Source organism: Eubalaena glacialis, chromosome X (assembly GCF_028564815.1).
Source record: "Eubalaena glacialis isolate mEubGla1 chromosome X, mEubGla1.1.hap2.+ XY, whole genome shotgun sequence".
Classification (NCBI taxonomy): domain Eukaryota; kingdom Metazoa; phylum Chordata; class Mammalia; order Artiodactyla; family Balaenidae; genus Eubalaena; species Eubalaena glacialis.
Window position 1 is genome coordinate 113070799 of NC_083736.1, and position 27528 is coordinate 113098326.

At 34.1% G+C, this 27528-nt stretch overlaps 1 protein-coding gene across 5 annotated transcripts in view; it reads left to right on the forward strand.

The window, feature by feature from the left end:
- The window catches only part of STAG2 (STAG2 cohesin complex component), a 115489-nt gene extending 88621 nt beyond the window's left edge, over nt 1-26868 (forward strand). For 4 of the 5 annotated variants that reach the window (XM_061179392.1, XM_061179393.1, XM_061179391.1 and 1 more), the window contains 10 exons: nt 3544-3683; nt 5151-5252; nt 7267-7415; nt 9029-9157; nt 12788-13011; nt 15468-15657; nt 15748-15858; nt 19295-19421; nt 20406-20483; nt 24954-26868. In XM_061179392.1, the coding sequence (XP_061035375.1) occupies nt 3544-3683; nt 5151-5252; nt 7267-7415; nt 9029-9157; nt 12788-13011; nt 15468-15657; nt 15748-15858; nt 19295-19421; nt 20406-20483; nt 24954-24977 (1274 nt within the window). In that variant the 3' untranslated portion in view covers nt 24978-26868. The remainder of the gene's footprint in view (nt 1-3543; nt 3684-5150; nt 5253-7266; nt 7416-9028; nt 9158-12787; nt 13012-15467; nt 15658-15747; nt 15859-19294; nt 19422-20405; nt 20484-24953) is intronic. The other variant, XM_061179395.1, reaches the window with a different exon arrangement.
- Nucleotides 26869-27528: the final 660 nt, after the last annotated feature.

The following is a 27528-nucleotide window of genomic DNA, read 5'->3' on the forward strand; positions in this document are numbered from 1 at the left end:
CTGGGGCAGTACAGAATGTTACAGGTAAATAATCAAACCAGCCTTGCCTAGTGTTAAGTTACTCTTCGCACCCTAATTGCATACACAGATGCCTTACTTGAACAAGAAATCGTGGAAAAACAGTATTTGGTGACTTCTTCTGGGGTGTTTTTTTTTTTTTCCAATTTGAAGTTAAACTTGAAGGATATATAACATCAGTATGTGTATGTCCATACATAAACTGACACATCACTGCAAAGCTTTAACTATATATAATTCTAGACATGGCTTGTAGCTTATTTTTTATCAATAGAGAGCTTTGTTCTCAAGTATTAAAAACTTAACCAGAACAGAATTGAGAAACCTAAGTAGCCAAAACAGATATCAAAATCCATGTACTAAAGATTATATACTTAGAATTTTCCACCATTCACTTTCAGCTCTTGGTTTAGTTACACTTTATTTTTAACATTCATTTGACATTTATTGGTCAGCAGGCAGTATACTAGATGCTATGAATATAAAAAAAATGAGACATGGTCTTTTCCTTTAAGAATTCAATTCAAGTGGAAAAGACGTATCTAAAAACAAGTAATTATAATGTAACTTGATAAGTAATAGAGGTAGGTACAAAGTGTTGTGGGCATGTAGAGGAAGTTCTAACTGTTCTGTAGGAGTCAAAACACCATTGAAATAAGCTAACATCAGAAATGGATCCTAAAAGATGAGTAGGAGTTTTTAAAACTTCTATAGGAAAACATAGTTATATTCCCAAAACTGATACAAAATTGGTTTTGGTCTATAACCCTTTTGTTAGTTGGGGACTACCTCAACTTCATTTAGATCATAGGAAATAGGAATGAGAATAAGCTTGCCAATACTCCTAAATTTTCTGGGAGCTTCCTGGAATTACACTTTGTCTTACCTCCTTGGACTTCGTGTTTTTCTATTTCCACTTTAAAAATGAAATGTATTCCAGTTCTATGGAAAAGAATAAAATGTAACACATTTGTATATACCAACCACCAGCATTTGTCAAATTTTGCTCTGTTTCAGATTTGTTTTTTAAAGGAATAGATAGATACAAAAGAAGCCCTTGTTTGTATCCCTCCCCATCCCATTATTCTTTTTCCCTAGAGATAACTGCTATCCTGAATTTGCTGTTTATCATGCCTTTGCATTTTAATTTTATTTTACTAGGAATTTATGTATCTTTTAACAATATATAGTTTATTTTCTGTTGCTAGCTTCCACATAAATGGTATCATGTTGAACATTTTATTTTTCATCTTGCTTTTTTGAGTTAACATTATTTGTGAAATTTGTCAGTATTGACATGTGGTTATAGCTTATTCATCCTGACTGCTGAATATTATGTGATATGAATTAACCACACTTTATCCATTTTCATATTGACGAACATTTAGGTTGTTTCCATCTTTTCTCCTATTATAAATAGTGTTACAAAAATGTTCTTATACTTATCTCCTTGAGCACATGTGCAAATGCTTTTCTAGTGTACAGGCATACCTCCTTTTATTGCACTTCGTAGATACTGTGTATTTTTACAAATTGAAGGTTTGTGACAACCCTTCATCACACATGTCTATGGGTGCCATTTTTCCAACAGCATTTGTTCTCTTCATTTTTCTGTGTCTTTTTTTGGTAATTCTGGCAACATTTCAAACTTTTCCATTATTATTATATTTGTCATGGTGATCTGTGATCAGTGATCTTTGATGTTACTACTACAACTCGCATGAAAGCTTAGATGATTAGCATTTTTTTAGCAATGAAGTGTTTAATTAACGTATGTACATGTTTTTAGACATAATGCTATTGCACACTTAGTAAGACTACAGTATAGTGTAAACATAACTTTTATATGAACTGGGAAACCAAAAAATTCATGTGACTCATTGTAGTATTCCCTTTATTGCGGTGGTCTAATCAAACCTGCAATATCTCCGAGGTGTGCCTGTATACCTGAGTGGCATTGCTAGATTATATAGTCTGTGTGCATCTTAAACTTGACCACAAGTTGCCAAATTATTTTCCAAAGTGGTTTTATTCTTTTATCCTCCCACCAGCAACATATGATAGTTTCCATTGCTTTTCATACTCATCTAACCCCTGGTATTGTAGACCCATGGTTATTTGATTTGTTAGCCCACATCAGACTAGAAGGGGAGAATAAAATAGGGAATGCTTCTAGAGGCACTGGCAACACATAATAATAATGGCAACTGACATTGTGAAAGGCCCAGTGTGTTAGACACTTCTCTAACATTCTTTAATCCCCACAAGAGAAAACGGTGGCTAATTTTTGATAAGTAAGAAGTGAAGAAACCTAAAAATCAGGACTCAAAAAACTCTTAATATCTGGGTAACTTAGTCTGTAGGGGGAATAAGTCTGTATCCCTCTAGTTCCTGAGAACAGTACCAAACAATGATTGGAAACAATATTGTTTAGAAATCCATTATAATCACAGAGTCATTAAGAAAAAGTTAGCTTATATGTTCAGTGTACTCTTTTAAAAGAATGAACAGTACGTTTTAGGTGTCTAAGCAAATGACTTTGGCATTCTGGAATAGGCACTTTTGATAACAGAAACTTTTCGGATGGTCTGTCTTAAACAAATTCCTATTCTTAAAATTTGGTTTTTATTTACTAGCAGTTATCAAGGATTATCAGAGACAGGGCGAAATAAATACTTGTTTAAAAAGAGTTCTTATTTTATACACAGTATTTTTTATGTAAGTAATTTCATTTGTAAAATTTGTCAAGAGGAAAATTCTTTGCATAGCTTTTTATGTAAAAGGCTTCATTACAATTTTATGCACAGTATCAAATAATTTGAAAATCCTTTGGCAGTACTTGGAGGCTGTAATCCGGCTTTCTCAACTGTGAATTTGGAAATAATTTTGTCCCTTTGATAACTGAATATCAAGATCTCACATAATGGATCAGAGCAGATATATGTGAAGTTACCTTAAAAAGACAGAATGGTTTCTAGGCCAGTCTAACTGAATATCTGTAATATGTATAAAGGAAGTATCTGTCAATAAAAGTTGGGTTTGAGGTTGGGTGGGGTCATCTTTAGAAGGGATAGGAGAATTTCTGAGGTTGTCTGCCCCTAGGGAAGAAAGAGCCTTACCCAGCAGATACTGAATATGCAGGTCTCATCGTCAAACTATCCTGCTAGGGAAGTAGATTAATGTGTTAGGCAAGCTTAGCCTGATTTCACTAAACATCAGTTCCTCTCACTCACTCCACTTGTTCCTGTTCCATGTTCACTAAACAGCCTTCTGATTTGACGTCACAAAAATTTTGTGTATTGGAATAAGTGGGCTGGTCATTCATGAAGATATTGAGTGATTATAATTTTTATTTTATTTAAATGTTTTTTCCTTAATTTTTCAAATTCTCCAAAATAAAGATGTTTTATATTGAATTTGATATACACACACACACACATACGCACGCACGCGCACGCACACACACACACACATAAGGCTGAAGTAAAATACAGATGGCTTAACGTTGGAAACCTTTTTCCCCAGATGGTCAGCAGGAAGATGAAGCCAGTAAAATTGAAGCTCTGCACAAAAGGAGAAATTTACTTGCAGCATTTTGTAAGCTAATTGTATATACTGTGGTGGAGATGAATACAGCTGCAGATATCTTTAAGCAGTATATGAAGGTAAAGTTGAAAAATGGATAGCGAGATATTTTCACGTCGCCTTTATGTTTGGTTGCCATTGAATTTTTTAATAGTAAATTACTTTTCTAGTGTAAAAGAAATCTCTTAAAATATTTAACATTTTCAGTAAATTTTCTCATACCTCCGATCCTCCATTAATGGACATTTTGGGTTTATTGAGTTCATTTGTGTTTGGAATATTGCAAATAGCTTGTCTTAGGTTAACTGTCACTAATAGAAATTGCTTTTGTGATTTAGTTTAAAACAGCAGGATGGTGTCCCTCCCCTGCTTGATGTAACATTAAAAAGTGTTTAGGAGTCAGAGAACTAGATAATACAGTTTTGGCTTGGTTGCTATGCAGCTTGTGACCTCGAGTAATTCAATACCTTTTGTGTCCTGCATTTCTTCATCTGTTCCACTGTGATAGCTAAGGTTCCTTAAGCTCTGAAAATCTGATTTGAGTCACAGTGGGTTATTCACAAATTGTCATAAATATATGTGAGATTCTTTAACTTTTAAGTAGTAGTAGAAAGGATATTGTTGATTGTACTAACAGAATGTGACTAAATACGGTGTGATGATTTTTCTGTAATCCTTTTTCAAGTAAAATCTAATTATAAATGTAAACATTTTTTAAGCTTTTGCTTTTACAGGATAAAATATGTAATACATTTATCAAAACCTAGTTAATTCTCTCTTCAGAATACTTTCCTATATGATAGAACCATTAATAAAGTACTTTGGAACTTAAGTTATTTGGCCTGATACTTGTTAGATTTTTTTTTTTAAACTAAGGTTGTTTTTGAAGTCATTTTGCACATTTTAAACTTTTAGACTTAGGTATTCTAGATTAAAGTCAATTTTGTTAGTCATATAGGGGCATGGTTATCCTGTTATCTCTGGTAGTTGTTAATGTATGCATTTTGAAACAAGATCTTAAATTAGAAAAAAAATTCCTGTGCAGTGTGTAATGTAAATGCCACATACAGTAAGTTTTCTTTTAAATGTTGTTAACAGGCTGTTAGTTTCTATAAGCCAAATCAATAAATTTGGAAACTGCTCATGAACTACATGCCGTTAGCAATGAATAAGTTATGAAAGTAACTGGTTACATTCATTGTCTTAATAGTTCACAAAGAGCACAAGAACTTTGTTTCTGTCCTTTGTTTTATTTCTGAAAATCTGTATAACTTAATTATTGTTAAACAATATACCTCCTTAAAACCAACTGTGGAGCTTAATGTGATTAGATCTTAACTGTCTGATGTTTCTGAATTTACTGATGTTAGGGATTATGTGTTTAAAGATTATAATGAAGTTTTAGTAACATTCTTTCGTGTCTTTGAAGGCATAATTCTAGCCAAATAACATTCTTGTGATATGCTTATGTGACTAACCTAAAATTAGTCTTATTGTCCAATAGTTTTAAGAGACAAAGGCCTAATTTGTACAAATTTCTTTTCTAGTATTATAATGACTATGGTGATATCATCAAAGAAACAATGAGTAAAACAAGGCAGATAGACAAAATTCAGTGTGCAAAGACCCTTATTCTCAGTTTGCAACAGGTAAGACATGAAGAGTACCAGGTTTAGGCTAACAAAATAAGCACTTAATAGTTTTCAAGGTAACAGTTGAAAACTGGGCAAAGGATGCAATAGACAGTTCATAAAAGTGGAAATGAAAAATACTCAATCTCACTAGTAGACATTGTACAAGTGAGATCATTTTTTGCTTTGAGACTGGCAAGATTGGCAAAACCTATAGCCGCCTAAGGTATGGGAGAAACAGGTTCTGTCAGCAAGGTATATTGGTTCAACCTTCCTGGCAGGCAGTTTGGCAATATATGTCAAAATTTATAATGTGTATGCCATTTGAGGCAGCAATTCTACTTTTAGAAGTTCATCCACAGTGGTAAATAGGATAAGTTTGCAAAAATGAGTGTAGAAGATTATACATTGCAAAGTTATTTATAATAGCAAGAAATTAGAAAATAATCCAAATGCCTGTCAATAGGATATTAGATGAATATATTGTGTAGTATTTCTCTGCAGTGGCTGTTGTGTAGCGCTTAAAATTGGTGTAGGTCTGTATTCGTTAATTTGTAAAGATCTCTACAATATATAGTTTGAGAATAAAAAAAAGATTGCAGTATAGCATCTCTATAAAATTGTGCACATCTCTGTGTACCTGTTTGGAAAAAATAATCACCAAAATGTTAGCTGTGGTTAACTTGCTTTGGTAGGTTTCAGGTGAATTTTACTTTATTCTTTGTACATTTGCACATGTATTTTAATGAGCATTTATCAACCTTATAATCAAAATGCACCAGTCATTTTCATTTTGGCAGTGTCAAGGCATGTTTAATTAGGCAAAAATCATTTGCTTTGTATACTTTTGTCTGTAGAGACCAAATGCATGCAGAACATAACCCAACCCATTTCACTTTGATAAACTTTCTTGCTTTTTAGAGATCTAGGTATGAAAGTTCTTAATTTCATTTGCATATTTTGATATTCTTTATTAAAATTAATAGAATTTAAAAGGTTTTAAAGGCAGCATTTAAATAACTTTTGCTGTAAAATAATAGCTGTTTGCTGTAGAAAGTTTAGAAAATATAGGAAAACTAGAAAAAATACAACTTATCCTTAATTTTTTCACTTAACAATGTTTTAATTTTTAACTTCCTAATCTTTTTTATGCCTACATGAAATCTTATTTTACAAAAATAAAAAATCATATTGTGCATTGTCTTGAAATCCTGAATTTTTCCTATTAATAAATCCTGAACACTTTCATGCCGTTAAATACTTTCCTCTGCATTTTTAATGACTGTGTAGTATTCCACTTTATAGAGGGACTATAATTTAACCAAGATCTCTTCTCGTTTGATGTTGAGGTTTTTTACAATTCTTGCCATTATAAATAGCACTAAGACAGACATTTTTGTACTTATGTATTGTATACAAATATTACTGTTATCATTCCTTTTGGATAAAGTCTGATAATAACAATTACTTACTCAAAGGGCATGAAAATTCTAAAGCTTTCACTACACATTGCCAGATTGCTCTGTAGAAAGAAAGGTTATCTCAGTTTATGTTCCCAGCAGATCAGTGCCCATTGTACTGTATTCTTAAGTAGTAGCCATTATCTGTTAAAAATCTTGGCAGCTTGATAGTTGAAAGATTGTATTTTGTTTTGCTTTATGATGAAAGTTCTTGATGTGAACATCCATCATTTAAATGTCAATAAGAGCATAGTTGTTAGTTGGTTTCCTTTTTCTTTATATTTTTATATGCTATTTTAATATCCAGTTAATACCGGCAGAAAAGAATTCTGTCATAACTAATCTAAGGAGTTTCTAATGTCAATAACTACCTCTAGTCTGAATATATGAAGTGCTACAATTTTGGTCATTTGTATCATGTTTTTAAAAATCCATGTTTTAGAATGAAGTACAATGCCTTATTTATAGAACATCAAGTATATTTTAAGTATAAAATGTAGTATTTTAAAATTAGATGTTAATAATCCATAGTTATTAAAAAACTTTAATGTGCTTTCTTTCTTTCCAAACAGCTTTTTAATGAAATGATACAGGAAAATGGCTATAATTTTGATAGGTCATCCTCAACATTCAGCGGCATAAAAGAACTTGCTCGACGTTTTGCTTTAACTTTTGGACTCGATCAGTTGAAAACGAGAGAGGCCATTGCTATGCTACACAAGTAATTTCCAAATATTTTATTCAGCTCTTCTGTTTGTTAATCAATGAAGTTTTTTTTGTATCTTGCTCTTTTGTTTAGAATAACCAAGTTCAATTGATGCTTTATTACTTGTTTACAAATCTGTGGCATGTCTCCTTTCTTAAGAACCAGTTATAGTGCTATCTCTGTTAACACATGAATTGGGACTAAAACACCTTTTATAGAAAAGTCTTTGCTTTAATTAAAACCATACGAAATCTTTATAAATTACGTGAAGAAAAGCAACATATATTCATCAGGTATTATAGAATCTCTTTTAACAGTTTTTGTCATAATCTCTCTTGCTGGGTAGATAATTTTTTGAGATTTGATTTCTTTGTTTCAAGTTTTCTGTTTCTGGTTCTGTTCTCTATTTTGTAGTGACCTTTTCTCTTGTTTTGAGCCACAATCTTTATTTTGTCTGCATGTTTTCTTTGCCTTATCAAAATTGGAAATCATCTGATTTTATTTTAGGCATGTAATTTAGTGATCAATTATACTTTTAAGTATATTTTAGAGCTCTAACATAACCAACATGTGGTTATTAATACCCTTTATGTCTTTATTGTGGATAAAGAGCCTTGCCTTTGGAGAAATCAAGAGGCTTGGGCTCTGTTTCATTGAAAGCTCTCTGTTTTGTGTCTTTTTAAAATTCCTGTTGCTTACTTAATTATGAAGTGTTAAATGTCTCCCTTCAGAAATTGTTCTGCTCTTTGTTAGTCCTATACCTTCCTCAACTTTAATTTACTCTCTCCTTTTCACTTTGCTCTAAAAGTCTCAAATTTCTTTTTATGCCTTTTAATACTTTGGATGAGAATTTTAGGTAATATTTAAGGACCACACATGTAGTAATTATTTTGAGAAGTAATATATTATTTACTTCATATATATATATAATGTTGGGTAGTTGTCTTGATTAATAGAGGTAGTTATTGTTAAATAAATATAAAGTGGGCCCTGAGTGGAGTTTAATTTTTAAACTTTACTCTTCAGTGGGTCATTACAGATAGTCTTGAATCATTATTTTTAAGTTGATCCTATGTGTTATAGTTGATCTCCTTTGTGTCTTGAAAAATACAGAAAATGTACTGATCATTATGTGAAAGGATTTGGGTTATTTTCTATGGAAAAGAGAACTGAGGAGAGAATGTAGATATACCAAACCATATTTTAAATAAAGACCAGCTGGTGTGTGTATGTGTGTGTCTGTTTTGTTTTAAAGAAAGTAACAGTTGGGAGTTCCCTGGCGGTCCAGTGGTTAGGACTTGGCGCTTTCACTGCTGGGGCGAGGGTTCAGTCCCTGGTCGGGAAACTAAGATCCTGCAAGCTACGTGGCGCAGCATGCCCCCCACCCCCCGCCAAAAAATAAAAATAAAAACCAAAACAAACAAAGTAAAAGTGGCATCAAATGTAAATATATTTGCTCATTCTCGCACTATAGCCTCCTTATTCTCTCTATTCCTCAGATTAAATGCATGACAAAGGAAACATCTTAGTAGTGGGATGAAAAAGTATAGAGAAATTCCCTAAGTTATTCAATTTTGTATTGTAGTCCTTTAAATATTTGTCTTTTTTTGTTGTTGTTTTTGTTGCAGAGATGGCATAGAATTTGCTTTTAAAGAGCCTAATCCACAAGGAGAGAGCCATCCACCTTTAAATTTGGCATTTCTTGATATTCTCAGTGAATTTTCTTCTAAACTACTTCGACAAGACAAAAGAACAGTGTATGTATTTGCTAGAAATACTCTATTTAATTTTGTTTTGGAATTCTTAAAGATTAATTGTTACACTCGGTTTCCCTCTCAGATTAGATTAGATTTGTAGAATTGCATTAATGCACAAAAAACTTTATACTTCAGAAATTTTATAATTTAAGGATTATAACTGTTTTATGCATAATACTCCATTTTAATTCTGTGAGTTCCCCTTACAGTGTAGTTGTGGCTTTAGAGGTGTAACTGGAATGCTTTGTGTATTCCTATTTGAGTTCTTGGCTCAGCCTAACTAAGGAAGGAGCATTTAACAGATAATAATATCGCTGATCCATCAGGAGCATCTTAGTCTGTGTCCTGAGCCGTGACTACACTGGAAAGTAGAAGTCCCCCTCTTTTATCTTTGTACTTTAACTACAAGTCCTGTTCTCAACAGGCCATTTAAACAGGATACTTTTATGGTTTGGTCTTCTAAAATGGTGACTTACGTTCTAAGAGAGCCCAACAAATGGAATTAAAGTCTCAAAATCTTCTTTCATCTCTTCCACCCCCACCCCCCAACCCCGGGCTTTGAGGTATAAAAAGACAGAAGAATATGAATAACTCATAGGTAATGTCTTCTGAAAGCCCACCAGTATTTTGCTTTTAAAGATTGTATAGATCTTGGGGACTTCCTGGTGGTCCAGTGGTTAAGACTTCACCTTCCACTGCCAGGGGTGCAGGTTCAGTCCCTGGTTGGGGAGCTAAGATCCCACATGCCTCGCGGCCAAAAAACCAAAACATAAAAAAGAAGCAGTATTGTAACAAATTCAATAAAGACTTTAAAAATGGTCCACGTCAAAAAAGTCTTTAAAAAGAAAACATTGTATAGATATTATATGAAATTCTAAAGCAGACAAAACGGTGATAGAAATCACAATAGTGGTTAACTTCTTGGGGTTGGGGAGACTGAATGGGAAAAGGGATACAGGGTACTCTGTAGGGTCATGGGAATGTCCTGTATCTTGATAGGTGTATGGGTTACATGGCTGCATTCATTTGCAAAACTGATCCAACTTTACTGTTAATTTCTGTGCATTTTATTATATATAAATTTATCCCAGTTAAAAATTGCATTGAGGAATTACCTGGTGGTCCAGTGGTTAGGATGCCACGCTTTCAGTGCCAAGGGTCCGGGTTCAGTCCCTGGTCAGGGGACTAAGGTTCCACAAGCTGTGCAGTGCGCCCCCCCCCCAAATTGCATTGACACTATTAATTAGAGAAATAAAAATTAAAACAATAAAAAAAACATTTCTCACTTAGCATATTAGCAAAACTTAAGACGTCTGATAACGCCAAGTATTGCCAAGGATGTGGAGCAATAGAGGCTTTTATACATTGCTGGTGGCAGAGTAAATTGGTACAAGACCACTTTGGAGATATTTGGCAATGTCTAGTAAAGTTTAAGATTCTCCCTACCTCATGATCCAGTAATTCCATTCATAGGTAGATGCCCTAGGGGAACTCTTACACATGTGTAGAAGGATAACAAAGTATTTGACTGTTGCATTGTTTGAATAGGGAAAAACTCAAAACTGACTAAACATCTGTCAACTAGAAAATGGTATCAATAGATTAATATACAATGGAATACTATACAGTGGTCAAAATGGTTAGATTTTTAAAAAGTAAACACAATTCCTTAATTTTATTAAAAACCCATTTAATTGTTCAAATTTCTAGTCTCAGATGTCATCAATGACTTTTATTTGATTGAATTGGGATTGAAATAAGATTCACACAATCCAATTGATCTGCTTTTAAAATCTTAAAAAATTTTTTCAAGTTTATTGAGCTGTAATTGACACATAAAATTGTAATATATTTAAAGTGTACAACATGATGATTTCATATACATTGTGGAAGGATTCCCATAATCAAGTTAATTAACATATTTATCACCTCACATATTTACCATTTTTTTGATCAGAACATTTAAGCTCTACTCTTTTAGCAAATTTCAATTATATGGTACTATTTAAGTACACAGTATCATCAACTGTAGCCACCATGTTATACATTAGACCCTCAGATCTCGTTCATCTTAAAAAAATTTTTTTTTCTGACTTCATTGAGAAATAGTTGACATATAATACTGTTGTAAGTTTGAGGTGTACAACATGTTGATTTGATACACTTACATTATTGGAAAATGATTGCCACCATAGTGTTAGCTGACGTCTCTCTTCCAAAATGGTTAGATTTTAAAATTATAATGTTGAGTGCAAAAAGCTAAGTACAAAATGGTGCTGTGATGTTTACAGACAAGTAGGTATTAAAACATTACAAATGGGGACAAAAAATAGCAAGTTCAGGTTAATGGCAACCTCTGTGGCTGGAAAGAGGACAAAGGGAAGTAGCATCAGGGAGGGCTACTTATCTGGAATGTTCTGTTAAGCTTTGTGGTGGATACATAGTTGTAAATCTCTCAACTAGTGAGTATATTTTGGCTCAGACTGCACATCTTGTGTCAGGCTGGTAAGTTCTCAGACTAATAGCCAACTTCCAGACCACACTTTGATGAGTACTGTACTACTGTGTGTAGCTGAAATATATTTACAATATATACAACTAACACTAAGCAGTATGTTTGTAACTCATCTCTCCTGTCCTTTCTCTTATGGTGTTCAAAACTGGTAATTCTGAATTGATTCGAATTAGCCATTATTATGACAGCAAAATTTGGTTTGCACTTTACAGTTAGTTGATGAAACTTGTGTGAAGCATAATTTACACAATAAAGCACTGAACTCTTAGTGTCAAAAGCCTGGGATTTGAATCATGGTTATACTGCTTTCTCATTTTTATGACCATGGATATATTACTTAACTTTTCTTATCCTTTCTCTCCTTATCTGTCAAATGGGGAGAATGTCTCCCTCACAAGACTGTAAGAGTAAAGTTAAAGAACCCAAGAGGAAAATGCCTAGCACACAGTAGTCACACAAATGTTAGTTGATTTTTGATTGCTATATTATATATAAGTCATAAAATCCTTGTGATACTTGAATCCAAGGGTAGATGTATGACTTCCATCAGGCTGAAAATATTGTGCAGGTAGGGACCATATCTGATTGACCTTTGTATCTATCCCCATTGCCTGGGACATAGATGCTCAACAAGTAATAAGCTGAAATGCTATGAATTATTTCATTTAATGTGAGAATCTTGATAGAGACAAAATTGTTCATCAATGTACTGATGAGTCTTAGATTGAGTAGTGAAGTAATATGCCTATGCTCACACAGCTAGGGGTTGGTAGAACTGGGACTAGAACCCAAGTTGTGTAATTTTTAAATCCAATCCTCTTTCCAGAAATATGACTCAGGTTTGTTCTTCTAACAGAGGACTTGTAAAAGTTAGGATAGAACAGAGACGTCTCGAGAAAGAGAACACTAATAATCCTTCAATTGTTACTGTATGCTTTGAGGAAATGTAGACCCATCAACCATTATTTTCATTCTAATTTACTTTTTATTCAACTCTCATTAAATCATTGTATGTTCCATTATAGTGTGTGAGCCTATAGGAATAAGCAAAAAGGAAAAAAAAAAGCTATGTCAATGTAATGTATGAAAGCTAATGGTTTCTACTCCTTTTTAAGGTATGTTTACTTGGAAAAGTTCATGACCTTTCAGATGTCACTCCGAAGAGAAGATGTGTGGCTTCCACTGATGTCATACCGAAATTCTTTGCTAGCTGGTGGTGATGATGACACCATGTCAGTCATTAGTGGAATCAGCAGTCGGGGGTCAACTGTGCGGAGTAAAAAATCAAAGCCATCTACAGGAAAACGGAAAGTGGTTGAAGGCATGCAGCTTGCACTCAGTAAGAATATAGTTTATTCTCTTTATATTTGTCCTTTATGTTTACCGTAAACCCTAATGACTGAATTGTCATTAAGGGTCACCTTATTTTTAAATTTGAGATATGTGTTGTTAAATAATATCTTGAACAATGTGTCCTCCAATTATGTGTACATGTACTGTTCTAAGCATTTTACATACATAAATGCAGTTCTTACAACTCTTTAGGTACATACTCATTTTTCAAATGTGAAAGCTGGTACAGAGAAGTTAAGTAACTTTTCCCTAAGGTCACACCGATATTAAGTAGCAGAGCCAGGCAGTCTCACTCTAGAGCACCTGCTTTTAAATCACTGCACTATACTCTATGTATAGGGATATGGACTCAATATTTTAGAGCTAATCATTACCTAAGAGATCAAATCATCTAGTTTAAGTGGTGCAACAGATTCAGAGAGGTCCCAACTTTTGAATTTTTATGAAGAAGAGCATTAATCATAAAGAACTTGATAGAAATACAAGTTGCTGTCTATAATCTTAGGGTTAAGAATACATTATGACACTTGAATCTCTTGGACTCTTAGTACTCCAGGGTTGGTTCAAAATGGGTCTGGGAACTTTTTTCCTCTCCTTAGGAAACTTTAAACAAATTAGCATAGTTGCCAAAATTTGCTCCAGCTGTTATTCCTGAGTAACAAACTACCCCCAAAACTTACGACATAGCAGGGACATGATGTCTGGTGCTTCCGCTAGGAATACTCAAAGGCTGGTGACTGGAATCATACGGAGGCATCTGCATTTACAGATGTATCTGATACTGGCTGTCAGCTGGGACCTCAGCGGGATTGTCTGCCAGGACCACCTCACACATGTCCTTTCCATGTGGCTATTTGGCTTCCTCACAGCATGTGACTGGGCTCCAAGAGCAAGTGTCTCAAGAGACAAGAACTCTGGAAGCTGCCATTTTCTTAAGGCCAGGAATTGGCATAGCATAATTTCCATCATATTCTATGGACCAAGCAATCACAGGGCACAGATTCAAGGGAATGGGACATCATCCCCCACCTGTTAATGGGAGGAGTGTCAAAGATTTGGGGGCCATATTTTAATTTTATTTATTTTTTTAGGGGCCATATTGTTAAATTGCCACATTGATTAATGGTTTTAGTACTTTTTGTCCAATAATATAAATGCATAAACTTGTAACTTATAACTTAAACTTGTAACTTAGATTTGGACTTGATTGGTCATATAGTCCCAACATCCCAGTCTGTGGAGAAATATCTCTTACAGTGTCCCTGACCAGTTAAAATAGTTAGGGCTTGATAGCAAGTTAAAATAAAATTTCCTTTTTTTTAAAGGAGTTTTTTGTTTGTTTGTTTGTTTGTTTTTGTTTTTAAAATTTATTTTTATTTTTGGCTGTGTTGGGTCTTCGTTTCTGTGCTAGGGCTTTCTCTAGTTGTGGCAAGCGGGGGCCACTCTTCATCATGGTGCGCGGGCCTCTCACTATCGCGGCCTCTCTTGTTGCGGAGCACAGGCTCCAGACGCGCAGGCTCAGTAGTTGTGGCTCACGGGCCTAGTTGCTCCGCGGCATGTGGGATCTTCCCAGACCAGGGCTCGAACCCGTGTCCCATGCATTGGCAGGCAGATTCTCAACCATTGCGCCACCAGGGAAGCCCAAAATTTCCTTTTTTTAAATAGAAAAGTTATCAAATTAAAAGATGTATTCCCTGCATGCCACTATACATTTTAAAACGTTCTGAACCTCTAACTCACCTGGTCTACACAGTTAACCTCCTAAGTGGCCTGTTTGCTTACTAGTCTTCATATTCTTAAGTCCACCCTCCACACTACCACTACATACTTTGTCTAAAACATGTAACTCACCACATTGCTTCCCATAAAACCTTCAGCAGTAGTTCCTGTCACCTTAGCACAGCTTATAAGACTTTGCATAAATTGATACCTGCCTCTTTATTCAGCCTTACCTTTTGCCGTCTACTCCAGGAGTACTAAACTCTTAGTTTGAACCATATGAAATTACCATTTTTGCAGGTCAAAAATTGCTGAATATCAGCAAATTAGTATGGTTCAGTCATTGTTGTTTCATGCCTCGGTGCTTTTGCTTATGTCCTCCCCGCTGCCTAGGAGACTTCACAGTCCACACAGTATCTACTCTAGTCAGAAGTAACTTCTGGGTAGCTGGCTCTGATCCCTCTCATTGTTCCCATTCTACCTGTGCTTCCCTCTCTTTTAGCACTTACCACACTGTGTTATAATTGCCTGTGTTTTCTTTTTCCACAACTAGGCTGTAAAGGCATGGCAGGGACTGCACCTTACATACCTTTGTATCCTTCTGTTCCAAGCTCTCGCATGTGGAAAGCAAACAGTTGTTTTTTGACCTGAACACATTGTATCAGACACTTGGTTAATCAAAATTAGTGACTGAACTTCATTGCTGTTAATTTTCTTTCTCAGCTGAAGAAAGCAGTAGTAGTGACAGTATGTGGCTAAGCAGAGAACAAACACTGCACACCCCAGTTATGATGCAGACACCACAACTCACCTCAACAATTATGAGAGAGCCTAAAAGATTACGACCTGAGGACAGTTTCATGAGTGTCTATCCAATGCAGACTGAACATCATCAAACTCCTCTTGATTATAAGTAAGTACACTTGATCATTTTCTGTACTATAACTTTATTAATTACATAGAAAAAAGTTAAGTTAAAAGAAGAATAAAATTCTCCTTGAAGCACGCAGGTAACATGGATGTTAGCTCAAAGACAACAAGAGGAAGCAAGGCAACAGCAGGAGAGAGCAGCAATGAGCTATGTTAAACTGCGAACTAATCTTCAGCATGCCATGTAAGTGAGAGTGCCTTATTGTCTGAGTACAGGAAGTTCACTAATTCATTTTAACATATTTTAATGTGTGCCTTATCTAAAAATTTCAGCAAACTCTCTAGAGTAACTAAGCTGAAATAATCAAGGAACTAAAAATTGGTCTTTCCAACAGAAAAAAAAAACTTTTAAAGTTAAATATTAACTAGTTAGCTAAAGGACTGATCGTAGGTTGATCTGTTGGAAAAGTTTAAATATGAATCCTTGTTTATTTTGGTACACAGAACTATAGCTAAAAATTCAGTTTTGTTACATCTTAATTGATCCCTACCTTAGTTCAGGCCCTCATCTCTCACCTGAACCATTATATTAGCTTTCTAACTCGTTTTCTTCCCTCAAATCTCCCATTTATCCTCTCACCAACCCCTTCCCTCACTCCCCTCACCACCACTCCATCATTCACACTGCCATCAAGAATTGCTGTTCTAGAATAAAAATCTGATAATGTAACTCTTTTCCTTAAAACCTTTCCATGGATCCCCATTGCCTGCAAGATACAGTTCAAACTCCTTAGCTCATGGCATGCAAGATCTTTCTAAATATGGCCCCTGCCTACATTTTAGTATCATATCCTATTCCCTGGCAACTGGTAAAATCATCATAAAAGAACAAGCTCAGGTGTCACCTTATGTGAAGCTGTGGTGTCATCTATGCTCCCATAACACTATGTATACTCCTATTTCTTATAGCACTTACCACACTGTATTGTAATTTGTTTATGAATTTGTCCCTTTCTCTAGACTGTGAGCTCCTTAAGGGCAGGGACCTCTTTCTTTCTTTCTCTTTTTTTAATTGAAGTATAGTTGATGTACAATATTATATAAGTTACAGGTGTACAATTTAGTGATTCACAGGTTTTAAGGTTATACTCCATTTATAGTTATTATAAAATATTGACATTTCCCTGTGTTGTACAGTATATCCTTGTAGCTTATTTTATACATAATAGTTTGTACCACTTAATAGGGACTACTTTCGTTTCCTGTTAGTGCTCAGCACATTAAAAAGTACTAAGTAAATGTTCATTGAATGAGTAAATGTCCAATGCTAAAAAAAAATTGTAGTTTAATTTTCAAATACTTTGTTTTTACTGGAATCTGTATGAGAGTTTTATAAATCTTTATTAGCTTTGGCTCCAAAAGAAATGGCATATAAGCAGTCTTTAGATGACTGGTACAAAGGGGGAAGATCTGATGATTCTGATTAAGTTTTTTAGTTTGAAAGCTTTGTATTTGTAACATAATGTGGTATATGTTTTAATGCTGGGAGATAATAATTGTTACCTTTTTTAAATTTATATTTTGTTTCATTTTATTGGTTTTTGAATGATGAGAATTTTACCTATATTTCTTAAGAAATGATCATTTATCACATGAGTGGTAGTCTATTTAAATTCACTTTAGTTATCTGTAGTGGTGTTAAGAACCTCTACAGACAAGGTATACTTTATCACATCTATAGATTCTGATCCGAGTATGTCTAATATGTTCATTCTCTATACTATCCCTTGATTCTGTCCCCTATTCTGTTTCTGTAGCCACATTCCCTTTAATATATGTTCTTATTTCACGCTGAATTCAACAAGTGGTTTCTTAGCTTCTGACCAGTCACCAGTCCAAACACTTCAGAATTCTGCCATGCAATCATTTGGTCCTTAATGTCTCCCCTGAAAACTTTCCCACCGGTGCCCAAGATCTTCCACAGCATCTCATTACTCAGTACCATTTATCATTATTCTTTTGTTTGTAGATTGATGGATTAACTTTTTTTCTTCAAGTTTTATGGAGATAAAATTGACATACAGCACTGTATAAGTTTAAGATGCACAGCATAATGATGTGACTTACATACATCCTGAAATGATGACCACAATAAGTTTAGTGAACATCCGTCGTCTCATATAGATACAATGTTTGTAGTTAGTTTTAATTCTTCTTAGAGATAAACTTCCTCAGGTGACTAAGAAATTATCCCAGTTAAATAATTATTACCAGAAGATCCTTTTGGTTGTTGTACCATAAGTGTTCTATTGCCTGAGACTTTAAAATATTTTTGTTTTACAACAATTGTTCTGTAATGGTATCTGCCCTATAACTGAAAACACTTCCAAATTCTCCCTCCCTCCCTCTCTCTCTCTCTCTCTCTCTCTCTCTCTCATAGTTTGTATCACATATATCTTTCTTATACTTCAAATGAAGTGCTGAATGAATTTCTGTTTTTCTATAATATATGGTCCCCAAAGCACACATATCCCCTTCACAGTTGCCTCCACCAAATATAGTAAAATTGTCACTTACTATCCAGAACTCTTGGGAAATAGGGACCATTGTCAACATATTTGTCCAGGTAGTCTGGACTAGACATCACGTCTTGCTATCTTTATCTTTTAAGACTCAACATGGTATTGTGTAAATTGTAAGCAAGCATTCAATAAATAATTGATTTTTGAGGTGGAATCTTTAAATGAGTGAGAAAAGAAGGAAATGTTAGCCAAACCGGGGAATAAGAAGTCACCCTCAATTTCACTATTATGTTGACTCTTTTATGCTGATCTGGGCTAATCTGTGAACTTGAAATTTGAGTTTTTTCCTTATAATAATGTGATAACAGAATTTTTGGTCTTAATTTTTATTTTACTTTTCTATATATGTCTCAGTTTTGAGTTTTATAGGATACAGAATGCAAGTTTCAGCATAAATGTTGCTCATTTCTTCCTGAAGGAAAATTAATCTCTTCTTTCAGTATATCTTTATAGCACTAAAGGCATATTTCTCTTGAAATATTTATCACACTTTGTCATAATTAATTATCTCTGTTTCCCAGAGTAGACTGTGAGCTCCTTGAGGGCAGGAACCATGTCTTATTCATCTTTTATTTTGCATCCATAGGACACAGTAGAAGCCTGGCACATAGTAGGCACTGTGTGAATGAGTGAGTGAGTGCCTGGTACATGTTAGGTACTGAGAGAGTGAGTGAGTGATGGGTAAAATTAACATTATATGTTCATGAAAATATATGTATTCTGAAAATGCCATTTCTTTGGTCTCTGTTTTATACTTGTTTATTAATTTGTACCCTGCCTACTTTCAAAAAGGATTTGAGGTATCTTGTCTGTTCCCATGTGGGAAATTCTCATTGAGCTTCTAAATGGGATATCAGAACTATCAAGCTAAATATATTGAAGTAATATCGAATAAACATAACTCCTTAGCATTTTTAGACAACTGAACATTGGGGTTTTGACATCATTGATGACATGATCAATGCCTAATCATTTTCCCTGACCTTTAATTCCATCATTTTCCATTACACTTGAATAGACAGAGCCACATAGTTGCTGCCAATATATTAATAGTCACAACTTTGGTTCAGATCTTGACCTTGTTTTGTATTTCTCTAGTCGGCGTGGTACAAGCCTAATGGAAGATGATGAGGAGCCAATTGTTGAAGATGTTATGATGTCCTCAGAAGGGAGGATTGAAGATCTTAATGAGGGGATGGATTTCGACACCATGGATATAGACTTGGTAAGATACAATGATTCTGTAGGATTTTCTATTTAGATTTTTTGGAAATTAAGTTGGATATTTACTAGAGGAGAGAAATACTTGCTATGAAAAGTAAGTTTTGCAAAATTCTTAAATAAAATAGTTGCCAGGAGTTTAGATACATGAGAAGGGATTGAGGAAGAGGGTGAGGTTAGTGGGGGTGTTAGGTCCTAATTTAAGGTGATGAACTTTCAGATTAATTTAGGAATACATAGATTTAAAGGATTTTTTTTGCTTAATAGTATACTAAGTATAATATCACCTTATAATTTGCCATCTTTTTACCACTATCAGAGTAATACATTGTTAATATGATCTACCCTGTTATTGAGATCAACTTCCATATCAGATAATAAAGTAAAATACTTAAACTTGGAAATTTAATATATATGAAGGTATATTCTTTGATAATTACATCATATATACAATTAGGGCTTTATTGTATACAAAATGCTTGTACATATTTCATTTTGCCACACAGCTCATTCAGCTTTGTGAGGTAGGTTGAAAGCATTGAGGATATTGAAGCTTAGACAGCCTATCCAAGGAGACAAAACTAGTAAGCAGTAAAGCTGAGATTCATTATAAACCAGGTCTTCTGATTCCATTTCTCAGTATACCTTGGTGTATTCTCCTTAAAGGGAAGAAATAATTAAATATGGCTTCTCTTCAGAATAGCGTAATTCGGTATCTTGAAAGGAAAGTTGAGAGAGACATTTTTAAAGTAAAACAAAAAAATTGGTTCTCCAGTTTTCATCTTTAAGAATAATTTTCCATGAATGAACTGGTTTTGCATGTTTAAACAGTCTGTAGTTTGAATATATAGCATTTGAAATATTGTAGGGTACAATTGCAATTACATGGACCATGTGAACACTTAATGATAATTTCAATATTTTCAGTTACTATTTGGCTTATTATAGATACGACAATTGTCAACTAACTTCCTTTTTTCTCCCTTAGCCACCATCAAAGAACAGACGAGAGAGAACAGAACTTAAGCCTGATTTCTTTGATCCAGCTTCAATTATGGATGAATCAGTAGGTTTAATTTAAATATGCCTCAAGATTATAAAATCAAAAGTAATAGGCAGTCCCTAAGTCTGAGGTTGAAGAGCTGGGACAATACATTGAGAATGGATAAAAACAACTGGACAGGAGGAAAAGAGGCAGGCAGGAAGGATTTCGGGATAGGGTTGGGGAGGGGTTATGCAGTGGTGGTAACAGATTCAAAGTGCCTTTGAATCCCTGGCCACCTGGGACGTGATATGTTAAGGAATTTGGACTTTTCCTGTAGGCTTGAGTTACGTATTGAAGGATTTTGAATGAGGGAGCGGCATGATCAGAATTGTGTTTCAGAAAGATTTCCTTGGATAGGATGAATGAGAAGAAAAATAATCATAATAGTCATAATCATAATATGAAGGCATGGTGAAAAATAGAACTTGAACAGAGGCTTTGGTAATAAAGATAAGGGGATTGAGATAATTGGTTATTGCTAGGTATTGTCAATTCTGTTTCTTCTATCAGTCCCTGTTACCATGTTCTCCCTGAGAATGCCTTGGTTCAAATCTTATAGTTTCTCTTAGACACACTATGCTCTTTCATGACTCCATGACCTTGTAAAAGCTTTTCTCTCTGTCAGAATTGCCCCTTTCCTTTTCCTCGTAGTGAATTCTTTCTTCAGTAGTCAGTTTGGACATTACCTGCGGAGTTTTTCCTAACCTTTTTAGATAGATACTTTATTCTCAGTTCCCATAACACTTTGTATATACTTCTATTTTGATAACTACCAGATTGGTGTAGTGAAATAAGATATTACACTTCACTCAATAGACTGAACTCCAGGCAGTGAAGATTTTATTCATTTTGAGTTTTGCCTAGCTTAGTAGGTGTTTAGTTTTGTTTGTCAAATTAATAAATCGGTTAAGTGCCCTTCTATCTCACTTTTCAGTGTCTACCCATTTATGCTCCTTCTTTCTAACACCTCCTGCCTCACGTGACTGTTGTATCATCCTCTGAGGCCTGCCTTCTGTGCCCCTATCTCTGCCATTCTCTCCTTGCCCTGTTCTTGCCTCATATCTGCTTTCAGATAGCTCTTGGAAGAATTTTGACAAACTAACTCATGCTAACATATTTATATTAATAAGGCCAGCTATTTGAGCTAAAAGACAAATATTTCATAGATCAGCGGGTATAGAAATCTTTGGACAAGCCACCTTGGGATCCTTTAAACCAGTGTTTCTCAATCTCTAAGGTGCATATGAATCATCTGGAGATCTTATTAAAATGTAGGTTCTGCTTTAGTAGGTCCGAAGTGTGGCCTGACATTCTGCATCTCTAACAAGACCGTAATTTGAGTAACATAGGTGACCTAGGCCTACCCTTAAGTCTGTAGTTTAAGTGCCTATTGAAGTATGTGGTTTCCCTTATAATCTAGGAGTATGTGTCTTCCAGTTCGTTAAATAAAACATTTAGGTAGTGATTGTGATGAGGAACAAAAGAGGATCTTTTCAAGCAGATATGATGAAATGCATTAATTCCGCAGTTTATCGAGTTGGAAATTGGTACTAAAATGAATAAGATGCTCCCCCTGCTCTCAAGGGGTTTGTATTCTAGTCCAACTGTACTATCACTTTGAGGTGAAAAGGGATGGAAGCTAGTATTTGAAAACTTTTGTGCCTGACACTATGCTAAGCATGATTTAGTTTGATCTAATCAGCAACCTTGTAAGAAAGGTGGTGGGATCCCACTTTTACACTCAGGCAAACTTGGACTGAAGAGGTGGTTCAGTGACTTGCTCAGAGTTATACAACTTTAGTGTCAGAGTAGTAATTTGACCTGAGTTCCTTTTGATTTAAAAATCTCATGCTGCCTCTACTGTGGAAGAAATACCAAGAAAAATATTTTAGAAATTGGAATGATTAACTGTAGTCAAAATTGATGTGGGCAGAGATCTCCTTATTTTTTCATGTGTTCATCTAAAGTCAGGAAAACTGTAGGCATTTGTTTCCTTAGTCTCTTACTAGATTTGCAAAAAGGTGCTCTTCACTTCAGGTTACTACAGTAGTTGAACAGCAATGTAAATGTGTGTATATTTTTGACATTTAACATTTAGGGAAAACTATAATCTGAGTGAGGCCAAAGATAGGGACCTAATAATTATTTGTTATTTATAGAAAAATTTTGGCATTCTTGTGTTTATTGAATATGTTATAACTAAGAGGATAGTTTTGCTGCTTCTCCTAAAATTGGGAAAATGAGCACATGCGTCTGTACCTGTAGTTTTATAGTATTACCACATGATGGCAGCAGTCACATAACTGAGTGCTCAATATCTTTAAAAGTGCAGGTATCTTTAGCTGTCTTTGACCATGCATAAATATTTAAGTTAATACTAGTTTGTTTTAAAATATACATTAAACTTTACCTCATTATCTCAACAATAACTTAAGAAGGGGAATAATAGAAATTTTTAAATGTAAAAATCTGCATTTGCTTTTCTACAATAGCTTACGTCTGTTTTTACCCAAGCCTATGATAAATGAGTCATCAAAACAATAGTAAAATTGGGACTTTAAATCCTTTTATACTCAGTTCTAAGATTCTCTAATTTTAAGTGAAGTAACCCAAAGCATCTTACTATAGATACTAGCATCCTAGTATAGATACTAAATAAATCCTAAATGTGTTTTTCGTAACATGTTACCCATGTAATTCAGAAGTGGTAATATGAAAACTCTGAGCAGATCAGTTTGGGGTTGCATATATACAACATTCTAGATTTATGATTTATTTAGTTTCATATTTGGAAACGGTGTCACCATTGGTTTATCCCATTGTGCCAGTGGTTGCTTTCTGCTACTAGTGGGCCAGTATTGTCTCAACACACCAAAGCTTGCTATTGGTACTTTTAAAGTATATGCTTAAGTGGTTATTAATGTTAACACCAGAAACAGGTGTAGCTTATGTTAGCACAGAAAGAGAATAAGTATCACTAATATCATTCTTCTGTGTTGAGACACTTATTAGAATTATCTGTAGTATAAAATTGGTAAAAGAAGGGTTTGGTATAATTGAGCTAATTTAACTGTTCTAATAGAAGAATCTACTTATAACCTAGTCTGTACAAACACAGGAGAAAACAAAAAAAAACCTGTTCAGGCCATTTCTAGGTAGGCACTTGGTTTGGAAAGAACTTGAGTTCATCTTCATGCCACACTCTACACTAAAATTGCTAATTAAGATTTTATCCTTTCATTCACCATTAGATCTTCCTTTACCCAGAGTCACAGAGTGTTATGGCTAGAAGGGATCTTTAAACATCACGTATCACCTAGGCCTCTTTGGTGGAAACATTCTAATCACCCAAATTCTGACTCTAACCAAAAAAGGAGAACCCTGAAACTTGGGTGGGGGCGGGCAAGGGGTGAGTAGTGGTGGTGGTTTTGGTGGATGACAGGTAAGAAATGGGGTACATTAATTCTCTATTGCTTTCATTACTGGGGATTCCAAACACTTTACTTGATAATTTACTACAATGAGCCTGCAATGAGATAGATATTTGTTTTCTGGTCTGAAAATACACAATTCCTTCAATTCAGATCAGAACAATTCATGAGTTCTATGACTTTTGTTAAAGTGAGGTTTAATAATTTACAAGTAATAGCCCTTCGTAATCTCAGTCTTAGCTCATTACCTCTGGCTTTAATATCAGTTTTTTACTAGTTTATTATAGTATTTTAAAATATTACTTAATTGTCATAGTAAGTGCTGGAATTTTAATTGAAGAGCCTAACTTTTAGTATATACAACTGAAGGTTATATCTTATTCTTATTTAATGAACGAGAGGGAGTTGCTCCATTTATTACCTGCTTTTACTTTTTTAAGTTAGTGACAAGTAGTTATTAGATTTTACTTAACATTCTTTTCCCAACTGAAATGTAACGAAAAGCATCAATATAACTTTGTTTGCTCAGAGTTTACCGTACTTATTTGATTTCTTAAAATTTGTAGTCCTGTTCATTCACTCAGAAAGCTTCCTGTTTTCTACATATTTATATTGTTTTAGGATGTTTTTGGTCTGCATGTTCAAATGCCTTTTTAAAAACTATAACCACTTCACAGTGCAAATGACCGAGTTTGCCGTACATCTTGTGCCAGAAGTGTATGTCAAGAAGCACATTCATTTGTTCATTCAACAGATGTCGGGTGCCTATGTTCAGGGCATTGTCTAGGCATTAGGGGTGTGTATAAACATATAAATGAGACATGATCTTTGCTTTTAGTTATATTTGTGAGGTAAGTAGCATTGTGGTTAGGCCTGATGTTATTTCATTATATGTTAATGGTAATTACAATTTTAGAATTATATATCTGAGGAGAGGGGAATTTTTCAAAGTGATTTTTAGCATGTTATTAAACTTAATATTACCAAGTATCAATGTAATATATTTTACAAAGAAATGAATGACAATTTTAACAAGATTTTTTTTCCTCTCTCTCATTAGGTTCTTGGGGTGTCAATGTTTTAATACCAGTACACAATTAAATCTGTGGTGAAGTCATTTTCTAAGTGGAAGAGGAAATTTTAAAATAAAGTGTGGTAGATACAGTGAAATTCTGTACAGATTTTTCTCTAAGGAGAATATGACGTGCTTATACTTACCAAGATCAAGTGCATTTGAGGGGCAGTTTTGTTTGCCTGAAAAAAGTAAAGGACAAGTAAACAATTTGATGATAAGCTACAGTTTTTCTTAGAAAGTAAATATTTTATTTATGCGCTGTTAGTTGGCTTTTGAATCAATTATTTCATGCTTTTTTTAAAGAAAATATAACAATCTGAAGAGGCATTTGGTACAGACATGAATCCTCTCACATTTATTTACTGGGTGTACTAAGTAATGATGACCTCTGCTGGATTTCTGTTTACATCCAAGAAACAAAGTTAAGGATGAATTTATTCCCCTACCCTGAAATTATAGGATAGAATTGTTTTTAGCATTCTAAATTTAAATGCTTGAAACATCAATCAACAAAGCTTTCTTTTAAAATATTGTAATTGTGGAGAAAAGTAAACTTATAAGCAGAACTTTTACAATTTTTTCATCTAAAATGTATTTTAAGATATTTTTAAAATCCAAGAGCTTCTCTATACTTTTCAGAAATACCCAGATGCAGTGAACTGCCAGAAGGTAACCAGTCTCAAACATGCTTATCCCATTATCAACCCTGAAAGTTTGCTTGTCCTTTAAGATAAAAATGTAATGTTGTGATATTCCTTCCAGTAGTGCCACTGTATTTTGTCTCCAAATAAAAGAAGCTTATTGTAGTATGTTTGCAGAAAAATTCTAAACAAAAATTATACAGCTTATTAGAGTGTGGGAATAGGGATCTAAATTTTAAATAAAATTATATATATATATAAATTGGTGCTGATTTTATAATTGCGCAGTTTGTTTAGTTTTTTCTTACTTTTAAATTCCAACTTAAAATTATGAGGTTTCAGAAATATATTGAAAGTTTAACAATGTTTAAAAATAGAAAAGCATGAGTGTTCATGCTTTAAAATGATTTTTAAATTTGTATTTTATATTGTTTTATCTATCTGTCTTTGCAAGCAGTCTTCAGGTTAAAGATACTTCTAACAGGTTACAGTACATTTCCTCTGTATGTAAATTAGATGGGATAATAGAATTCATAACCCATAATATTCTTTGAAAGCTAAGCTTTAAACTTCATTTTATGTCCTTTCACAAATTAGTTTAAAACAGAAAGTGGCTACTTGCCATTTTGACATCAACTCATTTTGCGAGGCTTAGGCAGCTAGACATCGTTTAAAACAAAATATTAACTTATATTACATGTGTATCTATCTTTTGTCAGTCGTCTCTCAGTTCTTGAGGTATATTATTTTAATCATTCCATGCCTTAATATGCTTGCAATACAAGAATATCTTCAGATGGGTGAATACCAAAAGGCTTCCAGTTCTTAGAGTCAGAAATCAACAAGCATTGGGCTGTGGTAGCCAAAAACCATAGGTTAGCTAAAGATCATGATAAAATACAATTATTTTATTAAATCATGGTTAATAACAAATGAAATCAGACTTGTCTAACAGATTTTCCATCAACAAATATTGTTATGTGCAAAAAAGTATTGCCTATGTTGTTTTTCACACCACTGCATTTACTAGAACTGCTGAGAGGACTGTATATATGATTTTAAACCTAAGTTGATTTTTTTTCTCACTCTTGAAAGGAGTACTTCTTTGTGAAAGCAGTTCTTACAGCTTTGTTTTCAACCAGCTAAAAATGTTTTATATATTACTCTAACCTGTTGTCCTCCACATTCTATTGTCCTAATTGTACTGTTTTCTGATTTGTATTTATGTCTTGAGACAGTAACTTTTTGAATAAAAATAAACCTACAGTATGTTGTATGTTTTATCTTTTGTAATTGAAGGAGGAGGGTGGCTATAAATGGTTTAGAAAGTGTACCTGTTATCATATCTTTTAACATGTTTGGGTGGGAATAATTTATAGAAAGCATTGCCATTTTATATTTTTAATAAATCGTATGTTTTTTTAAATGAGACTAAATCCCTAATTGGGTTATTACTTTAAAATAGAAACCTGTGACCATTATTACTTTAATTTTTATCTGGTATGAGTTAAACGCTCTTTAAAATATCTGCATTGTTCATCCAGGATACATTTGAGTATGCCCGCTATATGCTAAGGCATGTGTTAGAGATCTAGTAGTGAACAAGATAGACAGGGCCCCTCCCTCATAGATCTAGTGTGGCAAACAAATAAGGAAAGAATCAAATAAAATAATTAAACTTGTAATAAGTGTTAGGAAGGAAACCAGCAGGGTGTGCTGAGCTAGAGAGTGAGAGAAAGAGTTTGTGTGTGTGTAAAACCTCCCTTAGATAAGGGACTGATGCTTGGAGGTGAGTGAAAGCCCATAATTGAAAAAGAATTTACTAATTGAATTCTTATTGAAAACTCTTAGTCTTCAAAGTGTTAAGATTTGCATTGTACTCTTTAATTTTTTAAATTTTTTTTAAAATTTTTGGCCGC